The 24,163-nt window shown below is 55.0% G+C and overlaps 9 protein-coding genes across 9 annotated transcripts; 5 read left to right on the top strand and 4 right to left on the bottom strand.

The window, feature by feature from the left end:
* Positions 1–290: 290 nt before the first annotated feature.
* Positions 291–2,056, bottom strand: GGS23DRAFT_593025 (UPF0016-domain-containing protein; the record flags this gene model as incomplete). The annotated part of the gene is made up of 3 exons (XM_051517980.1): positions 291–370; positions 461–1,364; positions 1,427–2,056. The coding sequence occupies 3 exons, from the start codon at positions 2,054–2,056 to the stop codon at positions 291–293; spliced, it is 1,614 nt and encodes a 537-aa protein (XP_051376450.1).
* Positions 2,057–2,870: 814 nt separating this feature from the next.
* Positions 2,871–5,589, top strand: GGS23DRAFT_549709 (uncharacterized protein). Its single transcript, XM_051515245.1, has 3 exons — positions 2,871–3,302; positions 3,357–4,395; positions 4,458–5,589. Exons 1-3 carry the CDS (start codon positions 3,071–3,073, stop codon positions 5,194–5,196), a joined length of 2,010 nt encoding a protein of 669 aa, XP_051376449.1. The 5' UTR covers positions 2,871–3,070; the 3' UTR covers positions 5,197–5,589.
* Positions 5,590–7,204: 1,615 nt separating this feature from the next.
* GGS23DRAFT_549703 (translation elongation factor EF-1 alpha) lies at positions 7,205–10,139 on the top strand. Its single transcript, XM_051515244.1, has 6 exons — positions 7,205–7,365; positions 7,525–7,614; positions 7,689–7,729; positions 7,789–7,877; positions 8,252–8,390; positions 8,453–10,139. The coding sequence occupies exons 2-6, from the start codon at positions 7,610–7,612 to the stop codon at positions 9,559–9,561; spliced, it is 1,383 nt and encodes a 460-aa protein (XP_051376448.1). The 5' UTR covers positions 7,205–7,365; positions 7,525–7,609; the 3' UTR covers positions 9,562–10,139.
* On the bottom strand, positions 10,140–12,556 carry GGS23DRAFT_549701 (mitochondrial inner-membrane-bound regulator-domain-containing protein). The gene is made up of 3 exons (XM_051515243.1): positions 12,129–12,556; positions 11,797–12,071; positions 10,140–11,736 (listed from the first exon to the last, which is right to left on the bottom strand). The coding sequence occupies exons 1-3, from the start codon at positions 12,535–12,537 to the stop codon at positions 10,372–10,374; spliced, it is 2,049 nt and encodes a 682-aa protein (XP_051376447.1). The 5' UTR covers positions 12,538–12,556; the 3' UTR covers positions 10,140–10,371.
* Positions 12,508–13,464, bottom strand: GGS23DRAFT_549700 (uncharacterized protein; the record flags this gene model as incomplete). The annotated part of the gene is made up of 1 exon (XM_051515242.1): positions 12,508–13,464. A coding segment is annotated over exon 1 (665 nt), but the record flags the coding sequence as incomplete, so codon positions are not given.
* A 296-nt stretch (positions 13,465–13,760) lies between these two features.
* On the top strand, positions 13,761–15,149 carry GGS23DRAFT_549698 (MAGE-domain-containing protein). The gene is made up of 3 exons (XM_051515241.1): positions 13,761–14,233; positions 14,308–14,436; positions 14,510–15,149. Exons 1-3 carry the CDS (start codon positions 13,975–13,977, stop codon positions 15,028–15,030), a joined length of 909 nt encoding a protein of 302 aa, XP_051376445.1. The 5' UTR covers positions 13,761–13,974; the 3' UTR covers positions 15,031–15,149.
* A 439-nt stretch (positions 15,150–15,588) lies between these two features.
* On the bottom strand, positions 15,589–16,310 carry GGS23DRAFT_593021 (splicing factor 3B subunit 5/RDS3 complex subunit 10; the record flags this gene model as incomplete). Its single annotated transcript, XM_051517979.1, has 2 exons — positions 15,589–15,870; positions 16,305–16,310. The coding sequence occupies 2 exons, from the start codon at positions 16,308–16,310 to the stop codon at positions 15,589–15,591; spliced, it is 288 nt and encodes a 95-aa protein (XP_051376444.1).
* On the top strand, positions 16,281–18,679 carry GGS23DRAFT_549695 (uncharacterized protein). The gene is made up of 2 exons (XM_051515240.1): positions 16,281–17,628; positions 17,719–18,679. Exons 1-2 carry the CDS (start codon positions 16,663–16,665, stop codon positions 18,085–18,087), a joined length of 1,335 nt encoding a protein of 444 aa, XP_051376443.1. The 5' UTR covers positions 16,281–16,662; the 3' UTR covers positions 18,088–18,679.
* A 335-nt stretch (positions 18,680–19,014) lies between these two features.
* On the top strand, positions 19,015–23,463 carry GGS23DRAFT_593019 (uncharacterized protein; the record flags this gene model as incomplete). The annotated part of the gene is made up of 5 exons (XM_051517978.1): positions 19,015–19,068; positions 19,148–19,312; positions 21,132–21,198; positions 21,262–21,986; positions 22,042–23,463. 5 exons carry the CDS (start codon positions 19,015–19,017, stop codon positions 23,461–23,463), a joined length of 2,433 nt encoding a protein of 810 aa, XP_051376442.1.
* Positions 23,464–24,163: the final 700 nt, after the last annotated feature.

The following is a 24,163-nucleotide window of genomic DNA, read 5'->3' as shown; positions in this document are numbered from 1 at the left end:
CCGCTTCCACTGTCTACCCGTTGTCTTTCCCTTCCGTTCCCGGGGCCGCCCAACGAATCGACATATTATTGTACAACAGTCGTACGCCACAATGTCCCCTCTCTCCTTTCCCCCAACCTGAATCCGCATCAGCTGCAGCTTTTAGCGATGAGAATAGGAAAATAATAACAATAATAGTAATAATAAAACAGCCCACCGAGAGCACAATAATTGCCGTCCGCCGATTTAGCACAGGACCCTGCTGGGAGTCGGAGAGAGGTAGGGTTGCTACCCGGTTTGCTTCTACACCATTACGTGCCTACCGAGTAGACCGCCTCTACCAAGTAGATCAAGCCGAAAGCCAAAAATGCTACGGCGCCTCCTACCGTGACTATTCGAGTGTACGGGTTAGTGGCGGCGGATGGGGGGCGACAGGGAAAAGAAGGCGGCGCCGTCGCCGCTGGGGGGTTGCAAAACTCACCAACTTTGAGACTGACTCGACCGGCGATGGCTCTCCCGCCGATGACAGCCACACCGGTGCAACATGCGTGACCGATCACCGCGCCCAGTGTCACCCACCAGTAGTCCTGGCCGGCAGCCATGGCGATCGTCGCAATCTGGCTACGATCTCCCCACTCGCCGAGGAAGGTCATCACAAAAGTCTGCACCCACGCCGGGCTCAGCAGAAGCGAGAAGAGGTTGGCTAGGCCGATGCCGAAGCCACCTAGCAAGCCGCGTTGAGGAGACGGACTCCTGTCCGGAGAGGTCGAGGGGCTGCGTGGCGGGGTGGGGAAGCGAGACTGAGATCGTGACTTTCGCTTGCGATTGAAGCCCATCTCGAGGGCGTACGGAGACACGGTGGATCCCCGCCTGCCCTGCTTCAGCGCTTGGTGCTCCTTCTCCTGTAGCTCCATCTCGACCTCTTGCATCTCTGCCGCGACACCTTCGCCCGGGTCCATGGCCATCCCCTCGCGCAACATCTTGGCACCGAAGACAAAAAATAGCCCGGCGGCTAGAAACGCCGTCACTCTCTGAGGAATGAGCGCCGGGACCGTGTGGCCCAGTATAGCCGACAGTATGGTCATGACAAATAGGGCGCCGAAAGCTGCAGAGAAAACGACCATACGGTCGTGTTTCATGGCCATGAGAGCGGCTACTAGGAACGTCTTGTCACCAATCTCAGAGAACAGGATCATGGTGACAGAGAGCACGAAGGAGTGGAAGGGTTGTATGATACCATCACTCCCCTCTCTCCCCTCGCCCCCAGTCCCCTCCCCAAAACCGACTGACTTAGAGGGCTTGGATACGTCGAGGTGGGCTTTGTTCGCAGAATTGGGAAGCGGGTTGGGGTCGTCTCGTAGCTTATCCGGCAGGTTCGACGGCTTCTGTGTATTCGTGTGTTAGCACAAGTATGGAAAGTCCCGGCGCATCGGCGGCCATCTCTCACCTCGAGCCCGATGACGTCTTCCGGGGTCTGGTGCAGGTCGGCCTTGTTGCCTTTCTCCTTCTTGCTGGCCTTCTCATTGGATATCTTCTCCTGCTCGCTGTGTGGCAGCGGCGGCTGCTCCTTTGGCGTCTCGGGGATATTCTCGACCTTCTCTCCTGTTTCCCCCTCCTTTGCTTTCCTAGCTTTGTCTTTTTGGCTCACGCCGCCTTCGGTGCCCGTGGTGCCTTGCTTGGGGGGCTCGCGGTGGGGATCGTCCATGACACCATCGTTGGTCTCGGGTATCTTCTTGCCGTCGATGACTGTAGGATCTACCGGTCTATCCTTAAGCGTCGGGAGGGGTTTTGATTCGACAGGATCGTTGGAATCGCCCTTCTTCCGTCCCTTTTCGGTGGCTACGAAGGGACCCTCATGCGGCATCCCATCCTTGCCGTCTACAGGGGCACTCTTAGTGCCGATAACATCGAATTTCCCTGTCTTGGGCGGCGCTACGCCCGAGTCGAGAGAGGATTGAGCAGAGGAATCGTCCGCGTGGACGTCTTTGCTATATTTCGTGTCCGGGGCCGAGGAAGCGAGAGCAAGGGAGTGAAGAATCAGAAGGACGAGTGGTACTTGTCGGTGGAGGAGTCTCATGATGGGCACGAAGTCAGCTTCACCTTAGCTAGCTATCGAGGAACGGAGATTCTCTGGGCGAGATGTGTTGGGAACTCCGATAAGGACGTAGCAAATGACCTATTCGAGAATCTCCGGTTGAGCCGATGCGATTGTGGGACAGGCTAGACGGTGGGATCGCTTTCGCGATGCTCGTGACGTCCGTGACGCGCGGGTGGTGTCTAAAAGTCAGGAAATAATGCTAAAAGAGGGAAGGGGGAAATGGAAACTCGAAATCCGGCACGAATCCCAAATAAGAAAAGGAAACCCGAATATCAACTCGGCCAAGTACATGGAACGGGTTGGTGCTAGATAATTCTGAAATTGGTGAAAAGGGGCGGGAGAGAGGGAGAGCAGACGATCATGAGGCTAGGTACGCAGGTAAGGCCCCAGGTTCCAGCCGGGTACAGGCGGGACAAATCAGGATTGAACGATAAAAATACATTCCAAGCATGGATAGTTGCATACATATTTACAGGTACTACGTAATGATCCTGCAAGTTAGTACTGCTGTTATAACATACACAGCCCGGACTTTACATTGTAACCATAATAATTGAGAAAAAAAAACCACAAATATCGTATTTTAGTCACACATAATTCTCGCAGACTTGAATTCTCTCCGTGTAAATTTCTTAGGCGGGCATCTATTTACATGAGTTAACGTGCGTGTACTTATATTCAATCCGAGAGGTACCTGATGCCAGTCCGCCCTTACTGAAATGCACCTACAACGTAGTAGTGGTCTAAGCCGTTTTGGGAAACTTAAGGTCTCGTCTGTGCTTCAAGTGCCGCGGATGGGAAATCTATTGGGTTAACTCCGGAACGTCGCAATGTTTACCCACCTAGTATACTCCCCGTTTCTCACCTTACCAACGCGACGACTATCCGCCACACTTACCATGCTCAGCATCCTGCGATACAGGACAACGGTACAGCTGCTACAACCACATCACCCAATCCTCTCTTCGCATCAGCAGGAGACTGGTTTCTACCATGACAAGGCGGCACCATGCTGCGCCCCAGACACGGTCTGCTGCACCTACGACCGAGCCCGTCGTGAGGCAAACTCGACATCGCGAAGCGCGTGAGGCAAGATATGCGACCGAGATCGCCCAGCGTGGTACCATACGCCGACGTAATAGAAGCATTGAGAGCGTGGCTACGACCGACTTCCCTAAAAGTTCTGTCGGGTATGTTAGTCCCAGGCCGGAGTCGGAGGATCCAGGTATGCTACGCCCGTTCGCTTTGATCGCCCCTGGAACTAAGTCCCTGTACGCAGACCTGCCCTCGATAGACCAGATTGTCGAAATGGCCAGCGCAGTTCCCGAAGAGGAAATCCCTCACGAATCGCCAGAGATAGAGGCTGCTAGGGTGCAAGACATGCTTGAGTTCGACATACCCAAGCTGTCGCGCTGGTCCAAGAAGATGCACGAAGCTCTCTCTTCCATTGGCGACGATCAACCGAGCGAAGAACAACAGTCAACACTCAAGGATATCCGACGACTTTTCGCCAAAGCACTCCTCGCTCTTACAGACAATCCGGCTCTTTTCATCACGCGTAAGGAGTTGCCCGCCAACTATAGTTCGAGGGAGCGGGCCACGGTGCGGCTGGCTATCCTCTCAGGTAACCTCATGTCGCTCGTAGCATCAATTCGGGATACGTGGGCCGGAGAGCGCGAAAATTTGTCGATCCTCGAGGAGCTCGACAATGCCTTCCCAGCCTCGTTCACTTCGGGTCTGGGCCCGTCGACAGATGTCGAAGACGCCGCCGAGATTCTCGGCCTAGCCTTCCACATTCGGTGCTGTTGCCTCGTTGCCTCGCTAGCCGCAAATCCCAATACCGAACCTTACAAAATCGTCTCCGACATATTCTGTAACCGGCAGACACTGGATATGAACGGCATTCGAATGGCTTTAAGAGACCGCCGGAACCTGAAAATGTTAGCTGGGATCGACATCAACGAAGGCGGTAATTTCCGCGACATCGTCGATAGCTGTATCCAAGACCTCATCTCTGCGCTCGAGTCTGACGACCGCTCGGCGATATACTCGTCTCTTAACCAGCTGTATTCCCGAGACAAGCTTTTCACAAATGTCTATTCGTGGGCCATGGAGAAGTTTCGCCAGCTCAACCAAGATGCAAATCATGGCGATATTGGGGCAGCTACTTCACCTCCTGCATCCCATGCAAACGCAGAATTGGGAGAGCCGGCTGCGTCTCCGCCTGTAGACAACGGGGGGGGAGCTGACTCTGACTCCAACTACGAATTCGACGCAGCGGATGGAGATTATGACCAGCTTCCGCAGGCAGATTCCAAGTTCGTCTTTCGATATGTGCCCTGCTCGTGGAGAAGGCCAATGCGATGCTAACACTCTTTAGTCTAGTTTTCATCAGCAAACCTACCATGCTAACGGATGCGGTGCAGGGGGAATCGGCACTGCACACCAGAGAATTGATTCGTGGTCTGGATCCTGAACAAGTTTTAAGCCAGATAGGAAAGCAACCGCGGCCTACCAGGGAGAGCGAAGCGGAAACCGACGACGATTTCGAGACGAATCAGAAGCCTCCCAATAAGACCAGGCGAAGGGAGGATGAGGCCTCGGCTAGCTTGCAGCCACGCCTCAAGCGGCCCCGACCGGCCCTTCAGCCTCCAGCTACGACTTCCCGGCCGCCGTCGCTGACCCGGGACTTCGAAGAAAGCGACGTGGCTGCTTTTAGCGTGAAAGCTCCAGCAAGGGAATCCTTCAGGAGTACATATCGTACTCGGAACAACCGCAGACAGACACGCCAGCCGTGGTCCGATTCGGATACCGCGCGACTCCTCAACCTAATATCGAATCCCGCCTATGGAGGCTCGTGGAGCATAATGGCACAGCAAGGAAAGTTCGAACCCAGCCGAGACCAGCAAGCGCTGCGTGATAAGGCTCGCAATATGAAAGTTAAGTATCTCGTAGAGGACAGAGTCTTGCCCAGGGGTTTTGACGGGGTTATTCTAAGCTCCAAACAGAGGGCAATTGTTATCAGAGAAGGCAAAAACCCCGAGCGCCGGGAAGACGATGTCAACGAAGATGGCCTTGTAAGCAATAACATTATAGGTAGTAGGCCAAGACCCCAATGATATTTTCGGCTGCTAGGACCCACTTAAAGTCGCCCTCCTATTCTAACTACTAATATATTACTACTTCATACAGGTATTAAGTCTACCTGAATGGTTCTCTAAATATAAAGCGCCAAAGCCTGCGAGTCCTAAGGGTTGAAGTTAAACATCTCATTCTCTTCGTGGGACGTCCACCCCTGGGCGGGCCAGCCTATAGTCCAGCGTGTTCCGTAACGATTACTTAATCTAGAAGGTACGGATACCATCCTTTCAGACGGGAGACACTAGCCTCGGAGGAGGCGCTGGGACGAATCTATGTCTGATGTAGGTAGGTACATAGCAGATGTAGGTGCTTGTACCAGCACTTTCCACACACACCGGGTGACTCATGAATTTTCATGTCGGCGGTCGCCCCGCGGGCAAAAAGTCAGCCATGCAACTAACAACCTGATGTTTTAGGTCCTATTTATCCCACTCGGCGGATACCTAACTCGGTGGGTACGCTGACCCTCCTGGCGGGGCCGGATGGGGAATCCGTAATGTCATCTCAATACCCCGCGACGAGCCCACCCGGGTGCTACTCGCAGATATGTATGTATGAGGTATGTACCTCTGTAGGTAGATTAAAGCGTACGCGGGGAGATTTATATATACAAGCACATGCGAAAACCCATGGTTACATAGCCTGAGCACGTGCTATACTCGAACCCGAGCCCCAAGTTTGTGCTGTGCACCCGGCCACCCAGCCACAGTGAAGTGTGACTCTTGCTTAGCAGTACAAGTAGGCATCGAGACGGCGTCAGCCCGGGACCACAGAGCCACCTAGGTAGTCATCGATGATAGCACGACTGTCATCCTCGGAGATCTCGTTGGCTTGCTAGCAGGATCTCTGGAATACTACCGCAGGTAGGTAACTATGCGAAAGGGAAGGCGGTATACCCTGGACTTCAGAAAGGGTGGGTTGCCTCCGGCATGTTGGGCAGCGAACGATAAGAGAAGTTTTTACTCGGCGTCCGCGTCAAATCCATTCAAATTTAAAGTTAAGCTACGCAGCACACTTAACCCACGTACCTACCAGGTACCTATAAGTACCCACCCCGGTGGCTGAAATACATCCTATTGTTGTTCAAGGATAGCACGGAGGTAAGGAAATCAATAAACAACCACTTTATAAGTGAATGTCTGGTAGACTTCCACCTGGTAGGTGCCTATCAGGTAAATACCTCCTAGCCTGGCTACTTACGTACCAAGTACCTAATGGAGCGGATAAGCAGACAGGTAACCTATCGAGATGCATGCATTACCTGAAGACTGCGGTAAGCATATGAAAGTATATTAGAGAAACCTCTAAGGAGTAGTCCACAAGTAACCTTTACTCGGGCTTAGGGTGGATGGACTTGGTTGGAGTTAGCCTTAGAGCCAATCAATGCCACCAAAATATGTACCTCCTGATGTGCCCCGACATAAAATACCTACGTTAGGAGGCTCCTTAGGTAGGTACCTAACCTACCTAGGTACCCTTTGAGAGAACTGTCCTAGCCCTAGTGGTATAGTACCTAGGTACCTACCTATCTAGGTGCATTAAGTATTTATCCTGTTTAGGTAATAATTAACCTTAAGTGCCTTCTAAGCTACAGGTAGACACAGACGTATATGTATACCTACTTAGGTAGGTACCTAACCTATAGATACCTTAAGCACTTATAAGTACCTAATATCGGCATGTTTATTAAGGTATCTGTTTTAAGGGTACCTATATAGGTAGATAGGAGGAACCTATAGGTATGTATATAACTTAACATGCCCAAGGCAAGCACACAGTACCTAATGTACTAACCTTGATCCATCTGTTTAAACATACACGTAACCTTGGGTTGTGCGCACGATTAGGTACGGCAGACAGAGGCAGGCAAGCTGGGCAGTTATGATAGGTCGGTTCATAGGTACCTAATGTACTTAGTGCTCATGGTGAAAAATTTCAGTGTGGGAGTGAATTTGGAAGGAGGGGTACGTAGTCGAGGAGGAAGGACCTAAGGGAGGGGCAAATGCCCCACAATAAGAAAATCTCCCTGGACCACCGTCTAAGAAATATTTATAAACCCCAACGCACACTCCCTCACCACAACTCCTCCCGACTTTTTTCGATCCTCGTCTCGCACACCGTTAATCAGAGCATTAACACCTGCCAACGTAAGAGCAACTCCTCCCACTCCACATCCCATCCCCATTCCCTCTCCTCTCTTTCTCTCTCCCATCTTCCCATCCTCGTCTTCATCTCCATCTCCATCTTGCCCTCGTCTTGCACGCCCGTCAAACACCAACTTGTCCAGCTGACTCCAGGCTACGCAGTTTTTCGACCTCGTCTCCCTCCACCACCACCACTACAACATACAGATACACACATTCGAGACAGTTGCAGGCTTTTCCCGCCAAAATGGGGTATGTAGGCCAAGTCCGCTCTCATCTTTGCAGCCAGAGACAGAGAGAGAGAGCCTGCCACTGACATTCAGTAGTAAGGAAGAGAAGACTCACATCAACCTCGTCGTCATCGGCCGTAAGTTTCCCATGATACCAGATACTCCACGTATTTAGATTCCTAATGGAGCCTTGCAGACGTCGACAGTGGCAAGTCGACTACTACGGGTCACTTGATCTACCAGTGTGGTGGTATTGACAAGCGAACCATCGAGAAGTTCGAGAAGGTCAGTCAAATCCATTACTACCATCAATACTTGCCCAATTTCTCTTCTGTATCACTTCAAATTCCACCCTGCAGAGGCCTTCCTCTAAGGTCGTTTTCTTTGTTTTCCTGCTTTGTGCATTGAACCGCGTTCCCCTCTCATCCGCGCTTCGACAAATCCCCTCCCCACGGAGGGGCACAAAATTTTTCCCTACCCCGCTCTGACGTCCTGCACAACGGACTGGTGCACGGAGCAACAACGCCAAGAGTGTATATGCTACTATGGCTTCAAATCTACCTATACCTGCCTACCTACATCAAAACAAGAGGATATAAGGAAAAAAGTTTTGGGAAATGAAAATTTGCAGCGCAGCTTTAACTAACAACCACAAATAGGAAGCTGCTGAGCTTGGCAAGGGGTCCTTCAAGTATGCCTGGGTTCTAGACAAGCTGAAGGCCGAGCGCGAGCGTGGTATCACAATCGACATTGCCCTGTGGAAGTTTGAGACTCCCAAGTATTATGTCACTGTCATCGGTATGTTTTAAACTACGCTACCTGCATTATTCCCTTCGTTACTAACCTGTCTACCTCTCCAGATGCCCCCGGCCACCGTGACTTTATCAAGAACATGATTACAGGCACCTCGCAGGCCGACTGCGCTATCCTCATCATCGCTGCTGGTACTGGTGAATTCGAGGCTGGTATCTCCAAGGATGGCCAGACCCGAGAGCACGCCCTGCTCGCCTACACCCTTGGTGTGAAGCAGCTCATTGTGGCTATCAACAAGATGGACACCACCAAGTGGTCCGAGGATCGATTCAATGAAATCATCAAGGAGACTTCCAACTTCATCAAGAAGGTCGGCTACAACCCCAAGACCGTTGCCTTCGTTCCTATCTCGGGTTTCAACGGTGACAACATGTTGGCCCCCTCTCCCAACTGCCCCTGGTACAAGGGCTGGGAGAAGGAGACCAAGGCCGGAAAGACCACCGGAAAGACACTTCTTGAGGCTATCGACGCGATCGAGCCCCCGAAGCGCCCCACTGATAAGCCCCTCCGTCTTCCCCTGCAGGATGTCTACAAGATCGGCGGTATCGGAACCGTGCCTGTCGGCCGTATCGAGACTGGTGTTCTCAAGCCTGGCATGGTCGTAACATTCGCCCCGGCTGGTGTTACTACTGAAGTCAAGTCAGTTGAGATGCATCACGAGCAGCTCACTGAGGGTCTCCCTGGAGACAACGTTGGCTTCAACGTGAAGAACGTATCTGTCAAGGAAATCCGACGAGGTAACGTCGCTGGTGACTCCAAGAACGACCCCCCGGCTGGCGCTGAGGACTTCACCGCTCAAGTCATCGTCCTCAACCACCCTGGCCAGGTCGGCGCTGGTTACGCTCCTGTCCTTGACTGCCACACAGCCCACATCGCCTGCAAGTTCGCCGAGCTTCTCGAGAAGATCGACCGACGAACTGGCAAGTCTGTCGAGAATACGCCCAAGTTCATCAAGTCTGGCGATGCTGCCATCGTTAAGATGGTTCCCTCCAAGCCTATGTGCGTGGAGGCATTCACCGACTACCCTCCTCTGGGTCGATTCGCTGTCCGTGACATGCGTCAGACAGTCGCCGTCGGTGTCATCAAGGCGGTCAACAAGAGCACCAAGGCGGGCAAGGTTACCAAGTCTGCCGCTAAGGCGACGGGCAAGAAATAAACTTGCCATATATCGCAACCAGATCGCGGTTGTGGGACCTGTCACACCCACAACTCATCATCACCACATAGGAGCCCGGACCCTTCACGACACGACTATGCCCCAACGAATTTTCTTTGCCTTGACACGATCTGCTCTCTAGGACGGAGCGCAACATGAGAGGAAGGGTTATGGGCATTTTTTCGCGACAAAACTTTCTCATCTTGTGCTTGTAGTAAAATAGAGTCATAGACCGTGACCCGCGTCTTCTCCATGTGAATTATGAAGTTTGTGAATTGTGAGCAAAATGTCCCGTGTCCAGTTTCCCATACCGCATATCTCCAAATCATAATCCAGCTACCACGTATCATCTTGACAATCTGGAAATCTTGACGAGCGCTTAATTATCTACTACTACCCACACCAATTCAGCGATTTGGAATTTGGGGCGCATTCTAGCCGTAGCTTGAATACCTGTCACCTGCCAGATTTCACAATGATAGGTAGTAGATCGTCAGAAAAGCTATTAAAAATACCCTTCCCACTTACCTCCCAATGTCCCTGTACGTTATGACACGGCTACGAAGAGGGATAGGACAGTGACGCGTACGTTATGTAGGTTTTTTTTGTAGTTGAGAATAAAGTACAGTTTGCTATACTACATACGCTAGCGAACATAGTCGAAGCGAGCATGCAAGTTTATATTTTCCCTCTCCCTTCTTTTTATCCCTTGCCAGTGCTCCTTTATATTTTCTTGCCTGCCGCTCTATCGGCTCGCTCGGTTGCCGTTCCGCCTCGCCCTGCCTCGACGTACCTACATGCGCCCACGCGTTACAGCTTGGTCGGGCCGCCGGACCACAGGTCATCATTGCGGGCGAACCGGTTGCATAGGTCGAGGAAGTCGTCGTTGAACGTCTCGGCCTCGAACTCGTCCATCAAGATGCGCCTGGGGCCGCGGCTGCCCGGGGGAGCGATGGGCTCGAGGTCGACCTCGGTCCAGCGGCCGCCGGCGTCGCCGGCGTCGACCGACGAGTAGGTGAGGCGGGAGCGCTCGTACGGGGCGGAGACGGCGTGGCGCAGCTCGTAGCCGGCGAAGGTGTAGGTGGCGGCGTGGAGGCTGTCGGGGCCGCCGACGGCGGGGTAGTTGAAGTCGTCCTTGCGGCTGTCGAGGAAGAGGCGGACGGGGACGGGGAACTTCTGGTGGGCGGGGAACTCGAACTTGCCGCGGGCGACGTCGATGTGCGAGGCCTTGAGGATGTGCTCGACGGGCCACCACTCGGCGAGCTTCTCGGGCGGGGCGCGCAGCCTCGAGTAGCGGGTCTGGGTGAAGGCGATGTCGACGAGGGCGGCGGGCAGCATCACCTCCGTCACGCCGATCTCCTTGATGGCCGTCAGGCTCTCGACCCCGAGCACCGTGTCGTCCTTGATCGCGAGCCGCAGCTCGAGGTAGGGCGCGGGCGAGATGTAGGGCTTGGCGCGCTCGCGATGCCGCTTCTTGAAGTTGGCGTAAGCCTTGAGCGTCTCGAGCGTCGTCTGCGCGCCGGGCGACGGCCAGTAGTAGAGGACCAGCGTCGTCTTATTATGGACGAGCGCCTTCCCCGCGTCCTTGTCCTTACTCTGCAGCTGCGCGAGCCGGAGCGGGTGCGGCGTGATGGGCGCGAAGAACCGCGTCGTCCCCCTCACGTCAGTTACTGTGAGAGTCTTGGTTGTGGGGCGCCTTTGGTGGAGTAGGTAGCCGAACCGGGCTATGGTGGATGTTTTGAGCTTCACGTCCCATTGCAACGGAGAGACGGGCGATCGGCTTTGTGGTAATACCTGGGCAAGTCGGCTTGGTGATATTACCGGCGCGGTTGTGCCAGGCGCGGAGGTGTCATCGGGCATTGGTTCAATCGGTAGATAGAGTCTGTCCAGCAGGCCCAGTTCCGCCGGCGGGGTACCGTCCTTGGACGACAGCGGGAACATGAAGCGACACATGCGCAACATTCTGTGGTTCCATGGTAGCCTTTCCTTGCCGACCAAGTCTGCAACCAGATGGCCGCCCGTCGTTGTGTCCGTGTTTGCCCTAGAGAGCAGACACGTCGCCCGTGTCGGACCGTAGGCACGGAGTAGCAGGCGGAAGACGACGTGTCGTAAATCTTCCAAGCCTACCAGACCTCGATCCTCGCGCGTCTTGATATGGATCCAAGTGACCTCGACCTATGAGGGAAAAGGTAAGCACGCAGACAGAAGCAGTTTGATCGGAAACTCGTCACCAACCCGTTCGGAATTTGGAGTCTGCCGGATATATGTATTTGTAATTCGTGCAACCTCTTCCAATATTTCATCGTCGAATTTTTTGTCTCTTATGAGCTTGACCGGGAAGTGCCTTGAATTAACCTGCTTAAATGTTTCGTTCAGATCCTTAAGCATGACGGCGGCTTTCGGCTTTGTCGTCACTAGGCGGAGTATCCTCGTCGTGTTGAAGATTTCCATCCTCTCGCCAGGGTCCAGCAACCCTTTGCCCAAGAATGTCACCCATCGCTTGGCGCCACCTGATAGGAGTTGTTAGCAAATTCACCGTCAGAAGGAAGGGGAGATCGTCAACGTACGCTGCAGGAGTTGGAAATCGCGGGTTCGGATTCTCACTCTGGTGTCGCCGAGTCCGCCGTCAAGCTCTTGGATCGAAAGATCCCAGCATTCGCGCATGATTCTGACGGCGAGCTTGTCCTTGGGATGCGCCGAGGTGTCAACGTACCCCAAAATCGTGAAATCGGTTGTGTCTGAGCCAGGTTTGCTCCAGGGGCCCAACGGCACCCACGGGGTCATTATCTTGACCCAGCCATATCGGTCTACCTCATACTTATTATCCTCCCTGAGTTTCTCATGCTTCTTCCGTCCCCGGTCCAATCGCTTGATCTCAGCCAGCTCCATCGCATCCTGCTCCACCTCCTCCGCCTCCATCTCCTCCCACTCCTTATTCTTCCGCTCCTTCTCCTCATGCACCGTCTGATCATGCATCCAATCTTCGTTCCATACATCCTCTTCCTCCTCCTCCTCCTCCCTCTCCTCCTTCCTCCCCTCCTTCCTCTCCTCCTCCTGCTCAGCTTCGATTTTTTTTCCCGCCGGCTTCTTCTCTCCCGTTTCCGCTATCTCTTCGCCCACTAACAGGCGCTGATATGGGAGAGTATTTCTCTTGTGATAGGCCAAATAGTCTTGGAGATGTACAGTTAAGAAGCCGTTGGCCAGCGACTCTTGTAGCTTTCGAAATGCACTCTCAGACATAGCGGTCTCTCCTATGGGCCTAAGGCTGTTGATGCTGTCACGGACCTCTTCGGCGGTCATCCTCCTCCCTCGGTTGTTGAGCAGGTCTCCGATACTCGTGGGCTCGGGGGCGTAGACATCATCGTCAGGAACTGGGGAGGGTTGCCTCCTGTTACGAATACCTCTGTCCCGCATGACGATGGCGTACGCTGGCTTCCCAAGCATATTGGAGTTGAGGCGCGCGGAACGTTCTTCGAGCAGGCGATCGCGGGAGACATGTTTCTTGCCATCATACCTCACGATTCTCGGTTTCTCATTATAATCTTCGTCGAAGGGATTAGGACCGCCGTAGGAGCGCGCAGTCGACGAGTTGGAGAAGCTTCTGAGAATGGGTGGCCGGCCACCCAAGGCGCGACTTGATGCTGTCAGGAAAGACTGAGGAGGCGGACGAAGGCGGCGCAACCGGCACCGATAGCAGACGCCGGGCGCGCCTGAAGTAATCATGAAGATGGGGATTGAGAGGAACGAGGGTTCCTTTCCGCCCCGGGTAATGCGCTCAACGTTGGACCAATTGGCAGTACGTGTATCCTGAGGGAATTGCCCCGAGATTGGGATCGAATTCCTATTATTACAGGACTAGCACCAGCGAAGATTTGCTAGGGGAGAAAAATCAGAACTACAAGGTGGGGGGGGGGGGGGGGGGGGTTGGAAGTGCAATCGCAAAAAAAAAAAGCCTTTCAATTGGGATTGCGATAGGTTGGTTGGTGCACCAGAACGATTACGTAAGGAGGGGTAAGGGGGAGGATTTAGCGAAAAGTGCAGGGTTATGTAAGGCGGCGCACCCAGCGCGGGCGCCTGATTACCTCTCAGGTACCTACCCGGGTATGGTGGCCTACGTTATGTGGGTAAGTACACTGAAGTACCCTAGTTCTACGCGTGGAGAGACAACGGGACGCGCGCTGATGCGTTGGACCGGGCGACCCGCAACCGCTACGTACCTACATCTATACCTCCTATGCCCACCTCTACCTACCTACCTAGATGACAGCTCTATTCAGCAACTCCTCCTCCCTCCAAATGGACAAGATCTTTCACCTCACCTATTAGACTCATGCTATATACCTATAGACCTTCAGCTATTGAGACGAGAGCGCTCGGCCGGCTACCAGCCCGCTAACTCCATACGAATGCGACATGGCGCCCCCTCAGACTCAGGGCCGTCGGAGGACTGCCAACCATGGCGAAGCCGACGAAGCCGACGGACGTCGCCAGTCGCGGCGCAACGACCAATCTGACGCCTCCGACGCCTCCGAGGAGGACCAGACCGGCGATGTCGACATGGAGAGGGGGGCTCGTGATGCGGAAGACCAGGTGGTTAAGAAGCTCGTGCGGTACGCATTAGCCTGTGAGTACGCGAGGATGCCCATTAGGAGGGATGGTATTAGAGATAAAGGTATGTAGATCAAGCATCCCCGGCACTTCTGCGGAGGACACGTGATGCTAACGTGCGACCTCGGACGCCTACAGTCCTGGGCAACAATCCAAGATCCTTTAAGCGAGTTTTCGAAGGGGCCCAGGCTCAGCTCCAGAGGGTCTTCGGCATGGAGATGGTCGAATTGCCGGTCAAGGAAAAGCGCACGCTCAAAGAGAAGCAGAGTGAGGAACCACAAGACTGCCCCGTCCCCAGCCTGCTTACGATTCGACTCCCTAACCCCGTCGGTGGCTGCAGAGGCAAACGCCAGGAAAGCTGCTTCTCAGAGCGTCGCATCCTCCCGACAGTACATCCTGGTCTCGACCCTACCCCGAGAATACAAATCGCAGGCTATCATCAGCCCGTCGCGCATACCGAGCACGGCCGAAGAGGCGGCATACGTCGGCTTCTACACCATGGTCATCTCGCTCGTCGTGTTGAACGGGGGGGAGCTGAGCGACACGAAGCTGAGGCGCTACCTGACCCGCCTGAACGCCGGCCAGAACCTGCCGATAGATAAGACAGACAACGTCCTACAGAAGCTGGTCCGGCAGGGCTACGTCGACAAGGTCGTCGAGAGGAGCGACGGGGACGAGGACACCGTGACTTGGTGTGTCGGGCCTCGCGGGCGAGTGGAAGTGCCGCACGAGAGCATCGCCGCCGTCGTCACTGAGGTTTGGGGCGAGCTGCCGGACGACTTCGACAAGAGACTTCAGAGGAGCCTGGGCGTCCACGAGACCAGCCGGAATCACGTCGGCAATAGCACCCCCGAGGAATGAGGTTGTTCACTGTGCATTCGAGGTTGTTAAACCCTACAAGTAGCTTCCGGGATGACGGCAGGCGATAATAAAATCATATCCCACAGAGCGAAGAAAACCCCACCACCCCCCCCCCCCCCTTTTCATTCGTGCTCAGGTAAATCCCGCTTGACATCCGTAACAAGCGATAAGGAGGATGAACGGGCCATTTAGTCTTTATCGCCCCCAACGGTATTGATGTAGATCCGTTCAAAAACATGCTTGCAGTGACTTGTGCCCTGCGGTGCCCTAACGGCTGGAGTGATGTGGCGCCCACAGACAAGGCCTGTGATGACTTTAAATATCGTCGCGACATGCCGGCAACACTACATATGATGAGGTAGCCCCATATTGAAATTCATCCTCCCTCCTACCGCGTATGGTGACGCCTAATGTATTATTGGTTGTAGGAGAAGGGGACCCGGACCCGTCCGTCGCATGTTGGTCGCCTCAGCCCATGTCGGAACACTCCTCTCGGTATTTGATATACTCAAGGCCGGAGTCTTCCTACCTAGCTGGCGCATCGGGAGGCTTAGCTTGTTACGTTGGCCGCTGCTGCAGCACGGGCTCCTCGCCCTCTCGGGGGGGCGGCGGGCCGCAGGGCTGTATCATCTTCCGCAGCAGCTGGGCTCGGACTTTGGCGGCGGGCTCGTTCTGGGCGAGGGAGATGTAGGACAGGTGGGGGGGGTGGCCGACGATGCTCGAGTACGTGTCGCGCGCCACGTTCGTCCTCCACTCCCACGAGGTCGTGTCCGGGTGGCCGGTGCCGACGTACTTGGCTTGGAGCCGCTCGAGCTCCTGCTGCGTGCGCAACTTGTCCGCCTGTGCTCTGCTTGTCAGTGCCTGCTATCCGACTCGGGTGTAGGTTGGGTGGTGACTGACCATGGCTATCGAGTGGTGCCGGTGTTGAAGAGAGCACTCGGTCTGTGATGAACGGAACGTTTGACTTTTGCTAGGCAGTGGAGAATCCTGGCGAGGGCGTAAATGAATGGATGTTCTCGAATTGTTTACTGCGTCTAAATATATCGACCTAGGTAATTTAAGGTACGGAGACACCCGATCTTGTAATATACCTTTTAACGCATATCTTCTTATATAGGTATGTAGGCATAAGTGTAACTTGATTTGATTGGATTGCTATTCAAGGTGTACTACGGTATAATATCATATATGTGTAATGTAATGTTTTGTTGCTTCGACTTCTTCGCCCTCAGATAGGCTCTACCTTGTAAGTTGCCTACCTACCTACCATCTACATCCATATCTGTCCGGACGCCTACACTCCATCCATTCTTACGGTTTCAAGCACTTTTGGGACGCATATGACGTACTTAGGTATTTGAGCGTCTACCTATGTATTCACGTCAATAGGTATCTCCCGCCATCGTTATTTATATCCGGTCGATTGCCCATACATATAGACATAAAGTCTAGGGGAACCCTGTTCATCTACGGGGTTTAACGAGCGCCTAACGCGCTCGGCACTGGGTCCTCTCCTACAACGCGTTGCCCAGGTATACCATAGGACGGCGGGGGGGACTAGACGGCATTTCGTAAATCGAGCCACGCCCTGGAAGAATTGAAATTTTACGACCGCATGGTCGAGGGGGCGACATGTTGGAGCCGTGGGATGAAGTTATCACCCTTCAGAAGGAGCATCAGCTTTGCGCCGATGATGTGAAAGTCATCAAGGCGTCTTGCATCGAGGATCACGGCAAGAAACATCCTATCGAATGTCCGGATTGCTGGACGCGCCTCCTAAACCGAGTGCGAGACCGATATCTCAACTCGGCTTCGAGGGAATGGTTCTCGGGTCGGCGGCCGTTTCTTCTCGAGCTGGATACCATGTTCTCGAGGGCTCACAACTTCGAGGTTGACCTCAAGACCATAGAACAGCGCATACTCGACGAGAAGAAAGAGTGGTATCGGGACAAAGCCAAAAGTCTGGGACTTCAGATGGCCGCCAAGTCCCCCTCTGAAGCACGGCTCCTGCAGCAGAAGATCAGTGACCGGAGCATCTCTTCTGACCAGCTGGCGTCGGAATTGAGAGCAGCCCTTAACGACGGCGCTGCTGGGGACGAAGAAGTTTTCGATAGGTTTATGGAACGGTGGAAGCTCGTAAAGTCACCGCAGGCGCGAATCGATGCTTATATCGACGCCTTCTTCCGGCTCGGCAGCGACCCCTCGAGCGGCGCGAAATCGAAGAACTATATCGACATGATCCGCGACGGGACGCCAATTGCGGACGTCATCAACGCGATAGTCCGCGACCGCGATTTGGCCAAGAGCGACTGCGATCAGAAGCGGGCCCTCCACGAACAGCTTGAAGAGCTCAAGAGAGCTAAAGCCGCCCACGAACTCGACAAGGCCAAGCGAGACAAGGCTCGGCAGGAGAAAGCCAGAGTCGCGGCATCCCCCCCTAGCGAGCCATACCACCTTCCGCCATGTTCTGTCTGTTCGAAGGACCCTGACCCGCAAGACTTTAGCACCTGTCCCCTCTGTCAAATATTGAGTGAACGCTGCGAAATCCACGTCGAGCCCATGGTATTCTGTTCGCAGGAGTGCGAAGATAAGCGCTTCGTAAGCCACACTTCTCCTCCCCTCCATCCGCTTCCTATCCACCCCCTTTTCCGTTCTTAGCTCGCCCTCCCGGTCCCTAACCAGCTGCAGGAGCCGCATATCGACGAGGCACATGAATGCGCGTCCGGTCAGGACTGCGTTCGCCTCCAGGATGACGACGTGGACATGGAAGATGCCAGAAGCACCTTGGTTTTATGTCGGGAATGTGTTTTGAATTTCCGTATCCCGTCCGTCTTCTGTTCGCCGCGCTGTTTCGACGATAGTTTCCAACGTCATAGAGACGACATCCATCTTCTCGAGTGGAAAAACATGCGACAAGGCGTCGGCGACGAGACCCAGCTCGAATTCGACCCCGAGGATCGGACGCGATACCGAGCCAGGGACATCGAGGAGCACCTGGTGACTCTTGACCACGCTATGGCGGAGTGGCAGCGCAAGACGGGCGCTACGGCGAAATAAGGGTACGTAGATACGAAACCCTGGCACCCGAAGCGATTCCATCCTTACATGAGGCTGCTCGGTTCCTCCGCGGCGACCTCAAAACCGCGTTATGTCTGCGTCTTGCCAATATAGCGTCGGTATGTGGCTCAGGTTAGGAGGTAGGTAGGTAGGTACCCAACCTCCAAGGCATACCGGTACCTACCTACCTCTTACCTAACCGTCTGGTACCTCTTATCTACCCACGTACCTAACGTGCTGAGGTCCTAGAGCAGGCCCTCCCTACCAACTACCCGCCCCCTAATGTACATACCTACCTACCTACCCACGTACCTCATAAGGATGCACCTCGTGCTCGAGGCGTGCACAACAGGTCGCCTGGATTGCACACATTAGACACATCACCAGGGATGTCCGTACCTACCTAGGTAGCCTAGGGCAATGCAACAAGTATGGACGCTGCTAAGTGAGAACAATGCGTAGAGGCGAATGCTGCTGCTACATACCTACCTACCTAAGGCAAGGTAGCGGGCTGCGACGGACGGGAGGTGGCTCTAGGAGTTGGTACAACCGTAACGAGTAAATGCCGTCTTGGCCGTGGTAACTCCGAGGCGGCCTTTTTTGGATTTTGAGCACAAGATCTCGGAACTCGTCCGTGCTCGGCGCCGATTGTATTTTTGGCCGAGCAAAAACGAGAACAGGCTGCATCGATAGGCGATCGGGACTCTCTCTCTACCGCGCGACATTACTACAAGCGACATTTTATCACATGTTGCATCATCTCTTCCTCTACCTCTCGCCCCCCCTCCCCGTCTCAGCCGCCCCCGCGCCCCTGGAGGCCAGCATTAGCCTCTTCGCCAAGTCATTTCATTCTCTGTCCCATCCTCCTCTCTCCCCGTCCCCGAACGAGTTTCCCCGACCCTCGACGTTTCGCGCGTATCGATAGACATGTCTGTCGTCCCCGCCCTCAAGGGCGACTTGCCACAGCAGGCACGGTCCTTGGTGAGGCAGCCTCTCTGGCGATCCTCATTCCTACGTAGTCAGGCGAGTCGAGGCTAACCCTTTCTCTCCAACTATCTAGTATCGGCAGCTTCTGCGTCAAGGCGAGCAGTTTCAGGCCTACAATTTCAGAGAGTACGCGAAGCGGCGGACGAAAGACGCCTTCCGAGAGAACATGGGTGTGCAGGACCCCAGGGAGATACAAACCCTCCTTCAGAAGGGCCTCAAAGAGTTGCAGATGATGAAGGTAACCTATCTTGCTGCCTCGTCACCGCCGGTGGTGGAACAAATTACAGGCAGCGCGGCGGCGTGCCGTTCCGTGCCGCAGGAAGAACCGCTTCGCTAACGCCAAATTTTTTTTTTTTTGCGCAGCGCCAGACAACTATCAGTCAATTCTACCAGACAGATCGATTAGTAGTCGAGCGTGGCACGTCGGTACGTTGTTCCTAGTTCGAATGATAAGAGGAGGAGGAAGAAGGGGGAAAAGTACCTACTTGCTTACAGCGTGTTACCAGCAGCGGAGCAAGCAGACTGAAAATTCGGGAGATAGAGATAGCACGCGATCGAAAGACACGGGGTGAGTAGATGCGGTATTCGCGGCGACGACATTTGTGGGCGTGTGCTAATCCGTCGTAGGTGGGATTGATGCCCTAGACCCGCCACGATATCGCTCGAGAGCACGGTGCCTCTCCGAGTTTTTACGCGCCATCCCACCCCCCCAGACGGTCATATTGTGCGCCTCCTGAGAACAAGAAATACTTGCCCTGTACTACTATATACCACTGTACACCAAAAGCACGCCGTTGAACTCGACCGCTTGCCACGAACGGATCCCCTCTACGTTGCAGGGCGCCCTACAAACGGAGGGGCTCCTCATCTCGAGAAACGAGTAGGATGGACTAGGACTAGGTTCTGGCTTTTTTTTTTCTAATGGACGGACGGATATAGACGGAGGTCTGGCTGGCGGGTGACGTCTGCGCGGTTGGGGTATGGCCAACGGGCTCGAAGCCGCCAAGTACCTCCCATGCTTACGCAACGTGCGAAAGAAGAACCCTTGCCCCCCTAAAAAAAAACAAAATTTTTTCAACTCATGCCTTGTTTTTAAACGCTCCAGGAACTAGAATCTATGAGTTTTCGTCTCGTTTGTAGACGGTCTTTCTGAATTTTGTTAGGTAGGCAAATCTGTCGGCATGGGTGGATGTCTAATGTCCATGAGTGACCTGAAGCAGGTCGGGGGGTGAATCTGTCATAGGGGGGGTATATATCCTGGTAGGCGTGGGTACATACCTGCCTAGGTACGTACCTAAGGTAGGCACCTTGGGCACAATACGTTTCCATCGGAGGTATAAACAGGTACCTAAGCTTAGATACCAACATATGCCCGTAGGTACCGTAAGGCTGCTTGATGTAATGCGCCAGTGGCAGACCCTGAGGTCATTACAACCTCTTACCTGCCTGAGTACCGTACCTAAGGTGGGTTAGGACGTACCTCTTACCTACCTCCAGGAGGTGCCTAGTATAGGCGCCTTATAAGGGCAGACTTAGGTACCTTGTAACATGCAGAAATGCGGTGTTATGCACCTATATGTGTATGTCCGGTACCTCAATGTATTAGTCTCCTAACCTTGATTGGACACTTGGTAAGATGGGACCATGCATGGGTTAAAATATCTGTACTTTATGTACAATTCATGGGTTTCCCGTCCGCCCGCCTCTCTGATTACCTTGCCATGCCGGCTCATCGCGTCGTCGCGACATTTCGCACTCAATCTCTCCCCCCCCAAGCCTTTGTTAGACTATCGAACCCATTCCGCGAAACCCCGTTGCGACGTGCATCCTTCTTGGATTTATTCGAAAAGTCTAGCATACGGTATACGTTTTTTCTTCTTCGGCACGTCTGGATTCCCTTGGATGGTTGATTCTTCGATATTTCATTTGGAAGCCGTCGACACCCCCGATCCAACCTAGGGGATAAAACTACCCGCCGGCCGTCTCAATGGCCCCAAATGTATGAATATTCTGCCTAGTGGAGTCGCCGTAGTGGGCTGACAGTGTGCGAATTATAGTTCCGCCAGAACACCCAAACCCGACGCGGGAATCGCAGCGGGTATGTCGAGCACGACGATTTCGAGGGTATACCAACCCCCTCCCGCCTGCGACGCTGGAGAAAGCGCAATGTCTAAATCTGTGTTCTAGGCCTGCCCGTGAGGCAATGGCGCCAGGAATGGGTCAGCATTGCGCCGCCGTTGCCTGCAGACGCGACGCAGAAGAACGACGTATGGGCCATCGAACTGCCGCACGGCATGCCCAAGGATTCGCACCTACTGCCTACGCACACGCAAGAGTTACTGAGGGCGGCTCGCTCTGGCCGGCTATACAAGCGCCCGCTGCCTACCGAAGAAGAGGAGGTCGACGCCGATGCTGCCATACCAGAGAAGCCGGAAAAGAAAGAGGAAGACCCGAGCACCAAGGGCTTCCAAGTGAGGGTCTGGAAGCAGATTGCCCGCAACGCCGAGGGTCCCGGCGTTTCTCATCTAGCTAAGCGGAGGAAGGGCATCGTTACGTTGTCCTCGGACCTCCCGGCCGGGGCGTCGTCTGGCCCAACTGTGATGCGAGCCACCGTTCGCCGCATCGATGCTGCCGGGAATCCATACACGCAGGAGGTCACGTTGAACGAAGGGCAGCATGTAGAGGGCGAGATCATATCGACCACGGTCGTGCCAGCACCCGAGCCCGCCATGCCCGTAGAGGCATCCCCCTCCGCGCGGAGGCGGCCCCCGCCACCTAAGAGGAAACCTAAAGGCCCCGGCCGGGGACGGAAGAAGAAGCTACCACTCCCGGCTACTACGCGACATGGCGCACCGAGTTCCGGCGCTGGCGCCGCCCCAGAAGGCGCCAAGCCAAGCAGCATGGAGCAGAACGTAGGTTGTCTCGAGTCTCAGTACTCTCTCTTCCAGGGGCGCTGACCGTTCTTAGGGCGTCAAACCATCAGGCGACCAGCCAGAAATTAAGAGTCAGGATGTCGAGATGGCTGACGACGACGACGTGGATGATGGGGATGATGACGGCGACGACGGTGAAGACGGCGAAGATAGTGATGTGGACGGCGAGAGCGGCTCGGGCTTCCGGGCCGAGAGCGAAGTGGGCGGCGACAACGCGGTAGAAGCTACACCTACTGCTTCTGCTGCTGACCAACCTGGGCTGTCCGTCACGGAAGAAACCGCCGCCGACGTCTCAACTGGAGATGGGCTCGTGCTCGGACCCAGCACTCTCGACCTACCCCTCACCCAATCCCACGCACATTTTGAAGGAAGTCCGCTTAAGAACGTCGTAACCGCTAATTCGCCAACCGATTCCGCGCCAAAAGATATATCGAGGGAGCTAGAACCTTTGGAGGGTGCTACCACGGTCGAGACACTACCGGAGACACTCCCCGATCCAGTTCCGGTGGTATCCGGACCCGACGATGTGTTTTCTCTGCCAACGGCCCCGAGTCCAGCCAAGCCTGCCGAGGATGTGGAAATGTGGGATATCTCCGGCGGGTTGCCCCCTGACGAGATAGTGGAAGATGGGCTGGCAGTCGATTCTAACCGCCAGCCACTAATCTCCGTGGAGATTGATAGTGAATCGCATCAGCAGACAGCTGTCCCTTTTATCGACGCATTGCCAACTGCGGATCCGACAGCAACGTCGACGACGACGCATATCGAGGATATCCCCGCGGACCTTACCTTTGACATATCGCCCGGAGTCGTGTCGGAAACGCTGAACTTCGAGCAGCAAGCGGCAACAGAAGAGTACCGGAGCCAAGACCAAGACATAGGTCAAGATCTGGGCGAGGACCTGGGTCCGGACTTGGGTCAGGACCTGGTGAACGATCTGGGTCAAGATCTGGGCCACCGGGAAAGCGCAGAGGAGGGCGTATCCGGGGCGACGGCTACGGATGCGGCGGCCACGAACCTAAACCCGCCACCGCCGCACCACCAGCAACAAGCGTCGGGCGAAGTCCCGGACGAGGCCACAGCGATGGTTACGGCGACGGCGGCCGATCCCATACCGATCCCCGAGCCAGCCGGCGCAGCGACGCCCGGAAGGGTAGAGGGGAACGATCCCGGGAGTCCAGACCTATTCAGCGGGCTCGAGGCGGCGCTGGACCGACAGGGCGAGCAGGACGAACCGGGGCCGGGGCCGGGACCGGAGCTGGAGCTGGCGCTGGCGCTGGAACCAGAGCTAGCGACGGAGCCTGAGCCGCCGGCTCTGGAGAGTACGGGCGCGGGCGCGGGCGCGGGCGCGGGAGAGGTGACGGGGGAGGGCGAGAGCGCGGATGCGAACGTGAACGCGAACGCGAGCGAAGCCCTAGATATATCGATCGGCGCACCCTTGGAAGGGCAGCAGTAGACACTTCACGGCTAAGAGGCGCGGGCGACCGACGTTTTGTTGGTTCGGCATTTATTTGGGCTCCCTTGTGACGGGGGGGGAGGAAGAGAAGAGACGAGAGGAGACGACGAGGAGGGGTGGTTGACGGCGTTCCTTCACGGATGTAGAATGTATATTAACGACCCTAGCCTACGACCTCGCCCCGCCTCTCGGTGCGCCAACACCGGTGGCGCGCGGCAGTTTGGGGGTGCTGGTTCTTTTTTTGGCGGGGGGGGGGGGGGGGGGGGGGGGTAGGCGGCAGGGCAGCTACGTCTAGATGGGGGTATACATGTATGTGTGTATAGATATGCGCGTATGTTACCTTGGTTAGGGACGGGATCCAATTCATCAGTACCACCATCGCCGTCACCGTCCCCCTCCTCCTCCTCCCTGCCCCCAACTGTGGGCACGCAGGATAGCAGAGGCAGTATAGCGTTAAACACTTTAGTTCCGAGCCGAGCGCGACGCACTCCGCCGCGACGCATTTGCCGCCCTCGCTGCTCCATTGGCCGGCGCCGTTCTGCTCCGAGCGCAGATAGCTGCGCGCACGCCTCCCCTGACGTAAAATACCCCCCAGCGTCGCCGTAGCCCGGCTCTTCTCCCCCTTCGCGGCGACCAGCTCCCGTGTTCGTTCCCGTGGCGCGAGCGCTCCCCCCGCACTGCCAGAGGTAGGTAGGTCGGT

Source organism: Durotheca rogersii (assembly GCF_024521655.1).
Source record: "Durotheca rogersii strain YMJ 92031201 chromosome Unknown GGS23scaffold_2, whole genome shotgun sequence".
NCBI lineage: Eukaryota > Fungi > Ascomycota > Sordariomycetes > Xylariales > Xylariaceae > Durotheca > Durotheca rogersii.
Note: the sequence above shows the minus strand (reverse complement) of the source record. Positions and strands in the feature narration are given on the sequence as shown.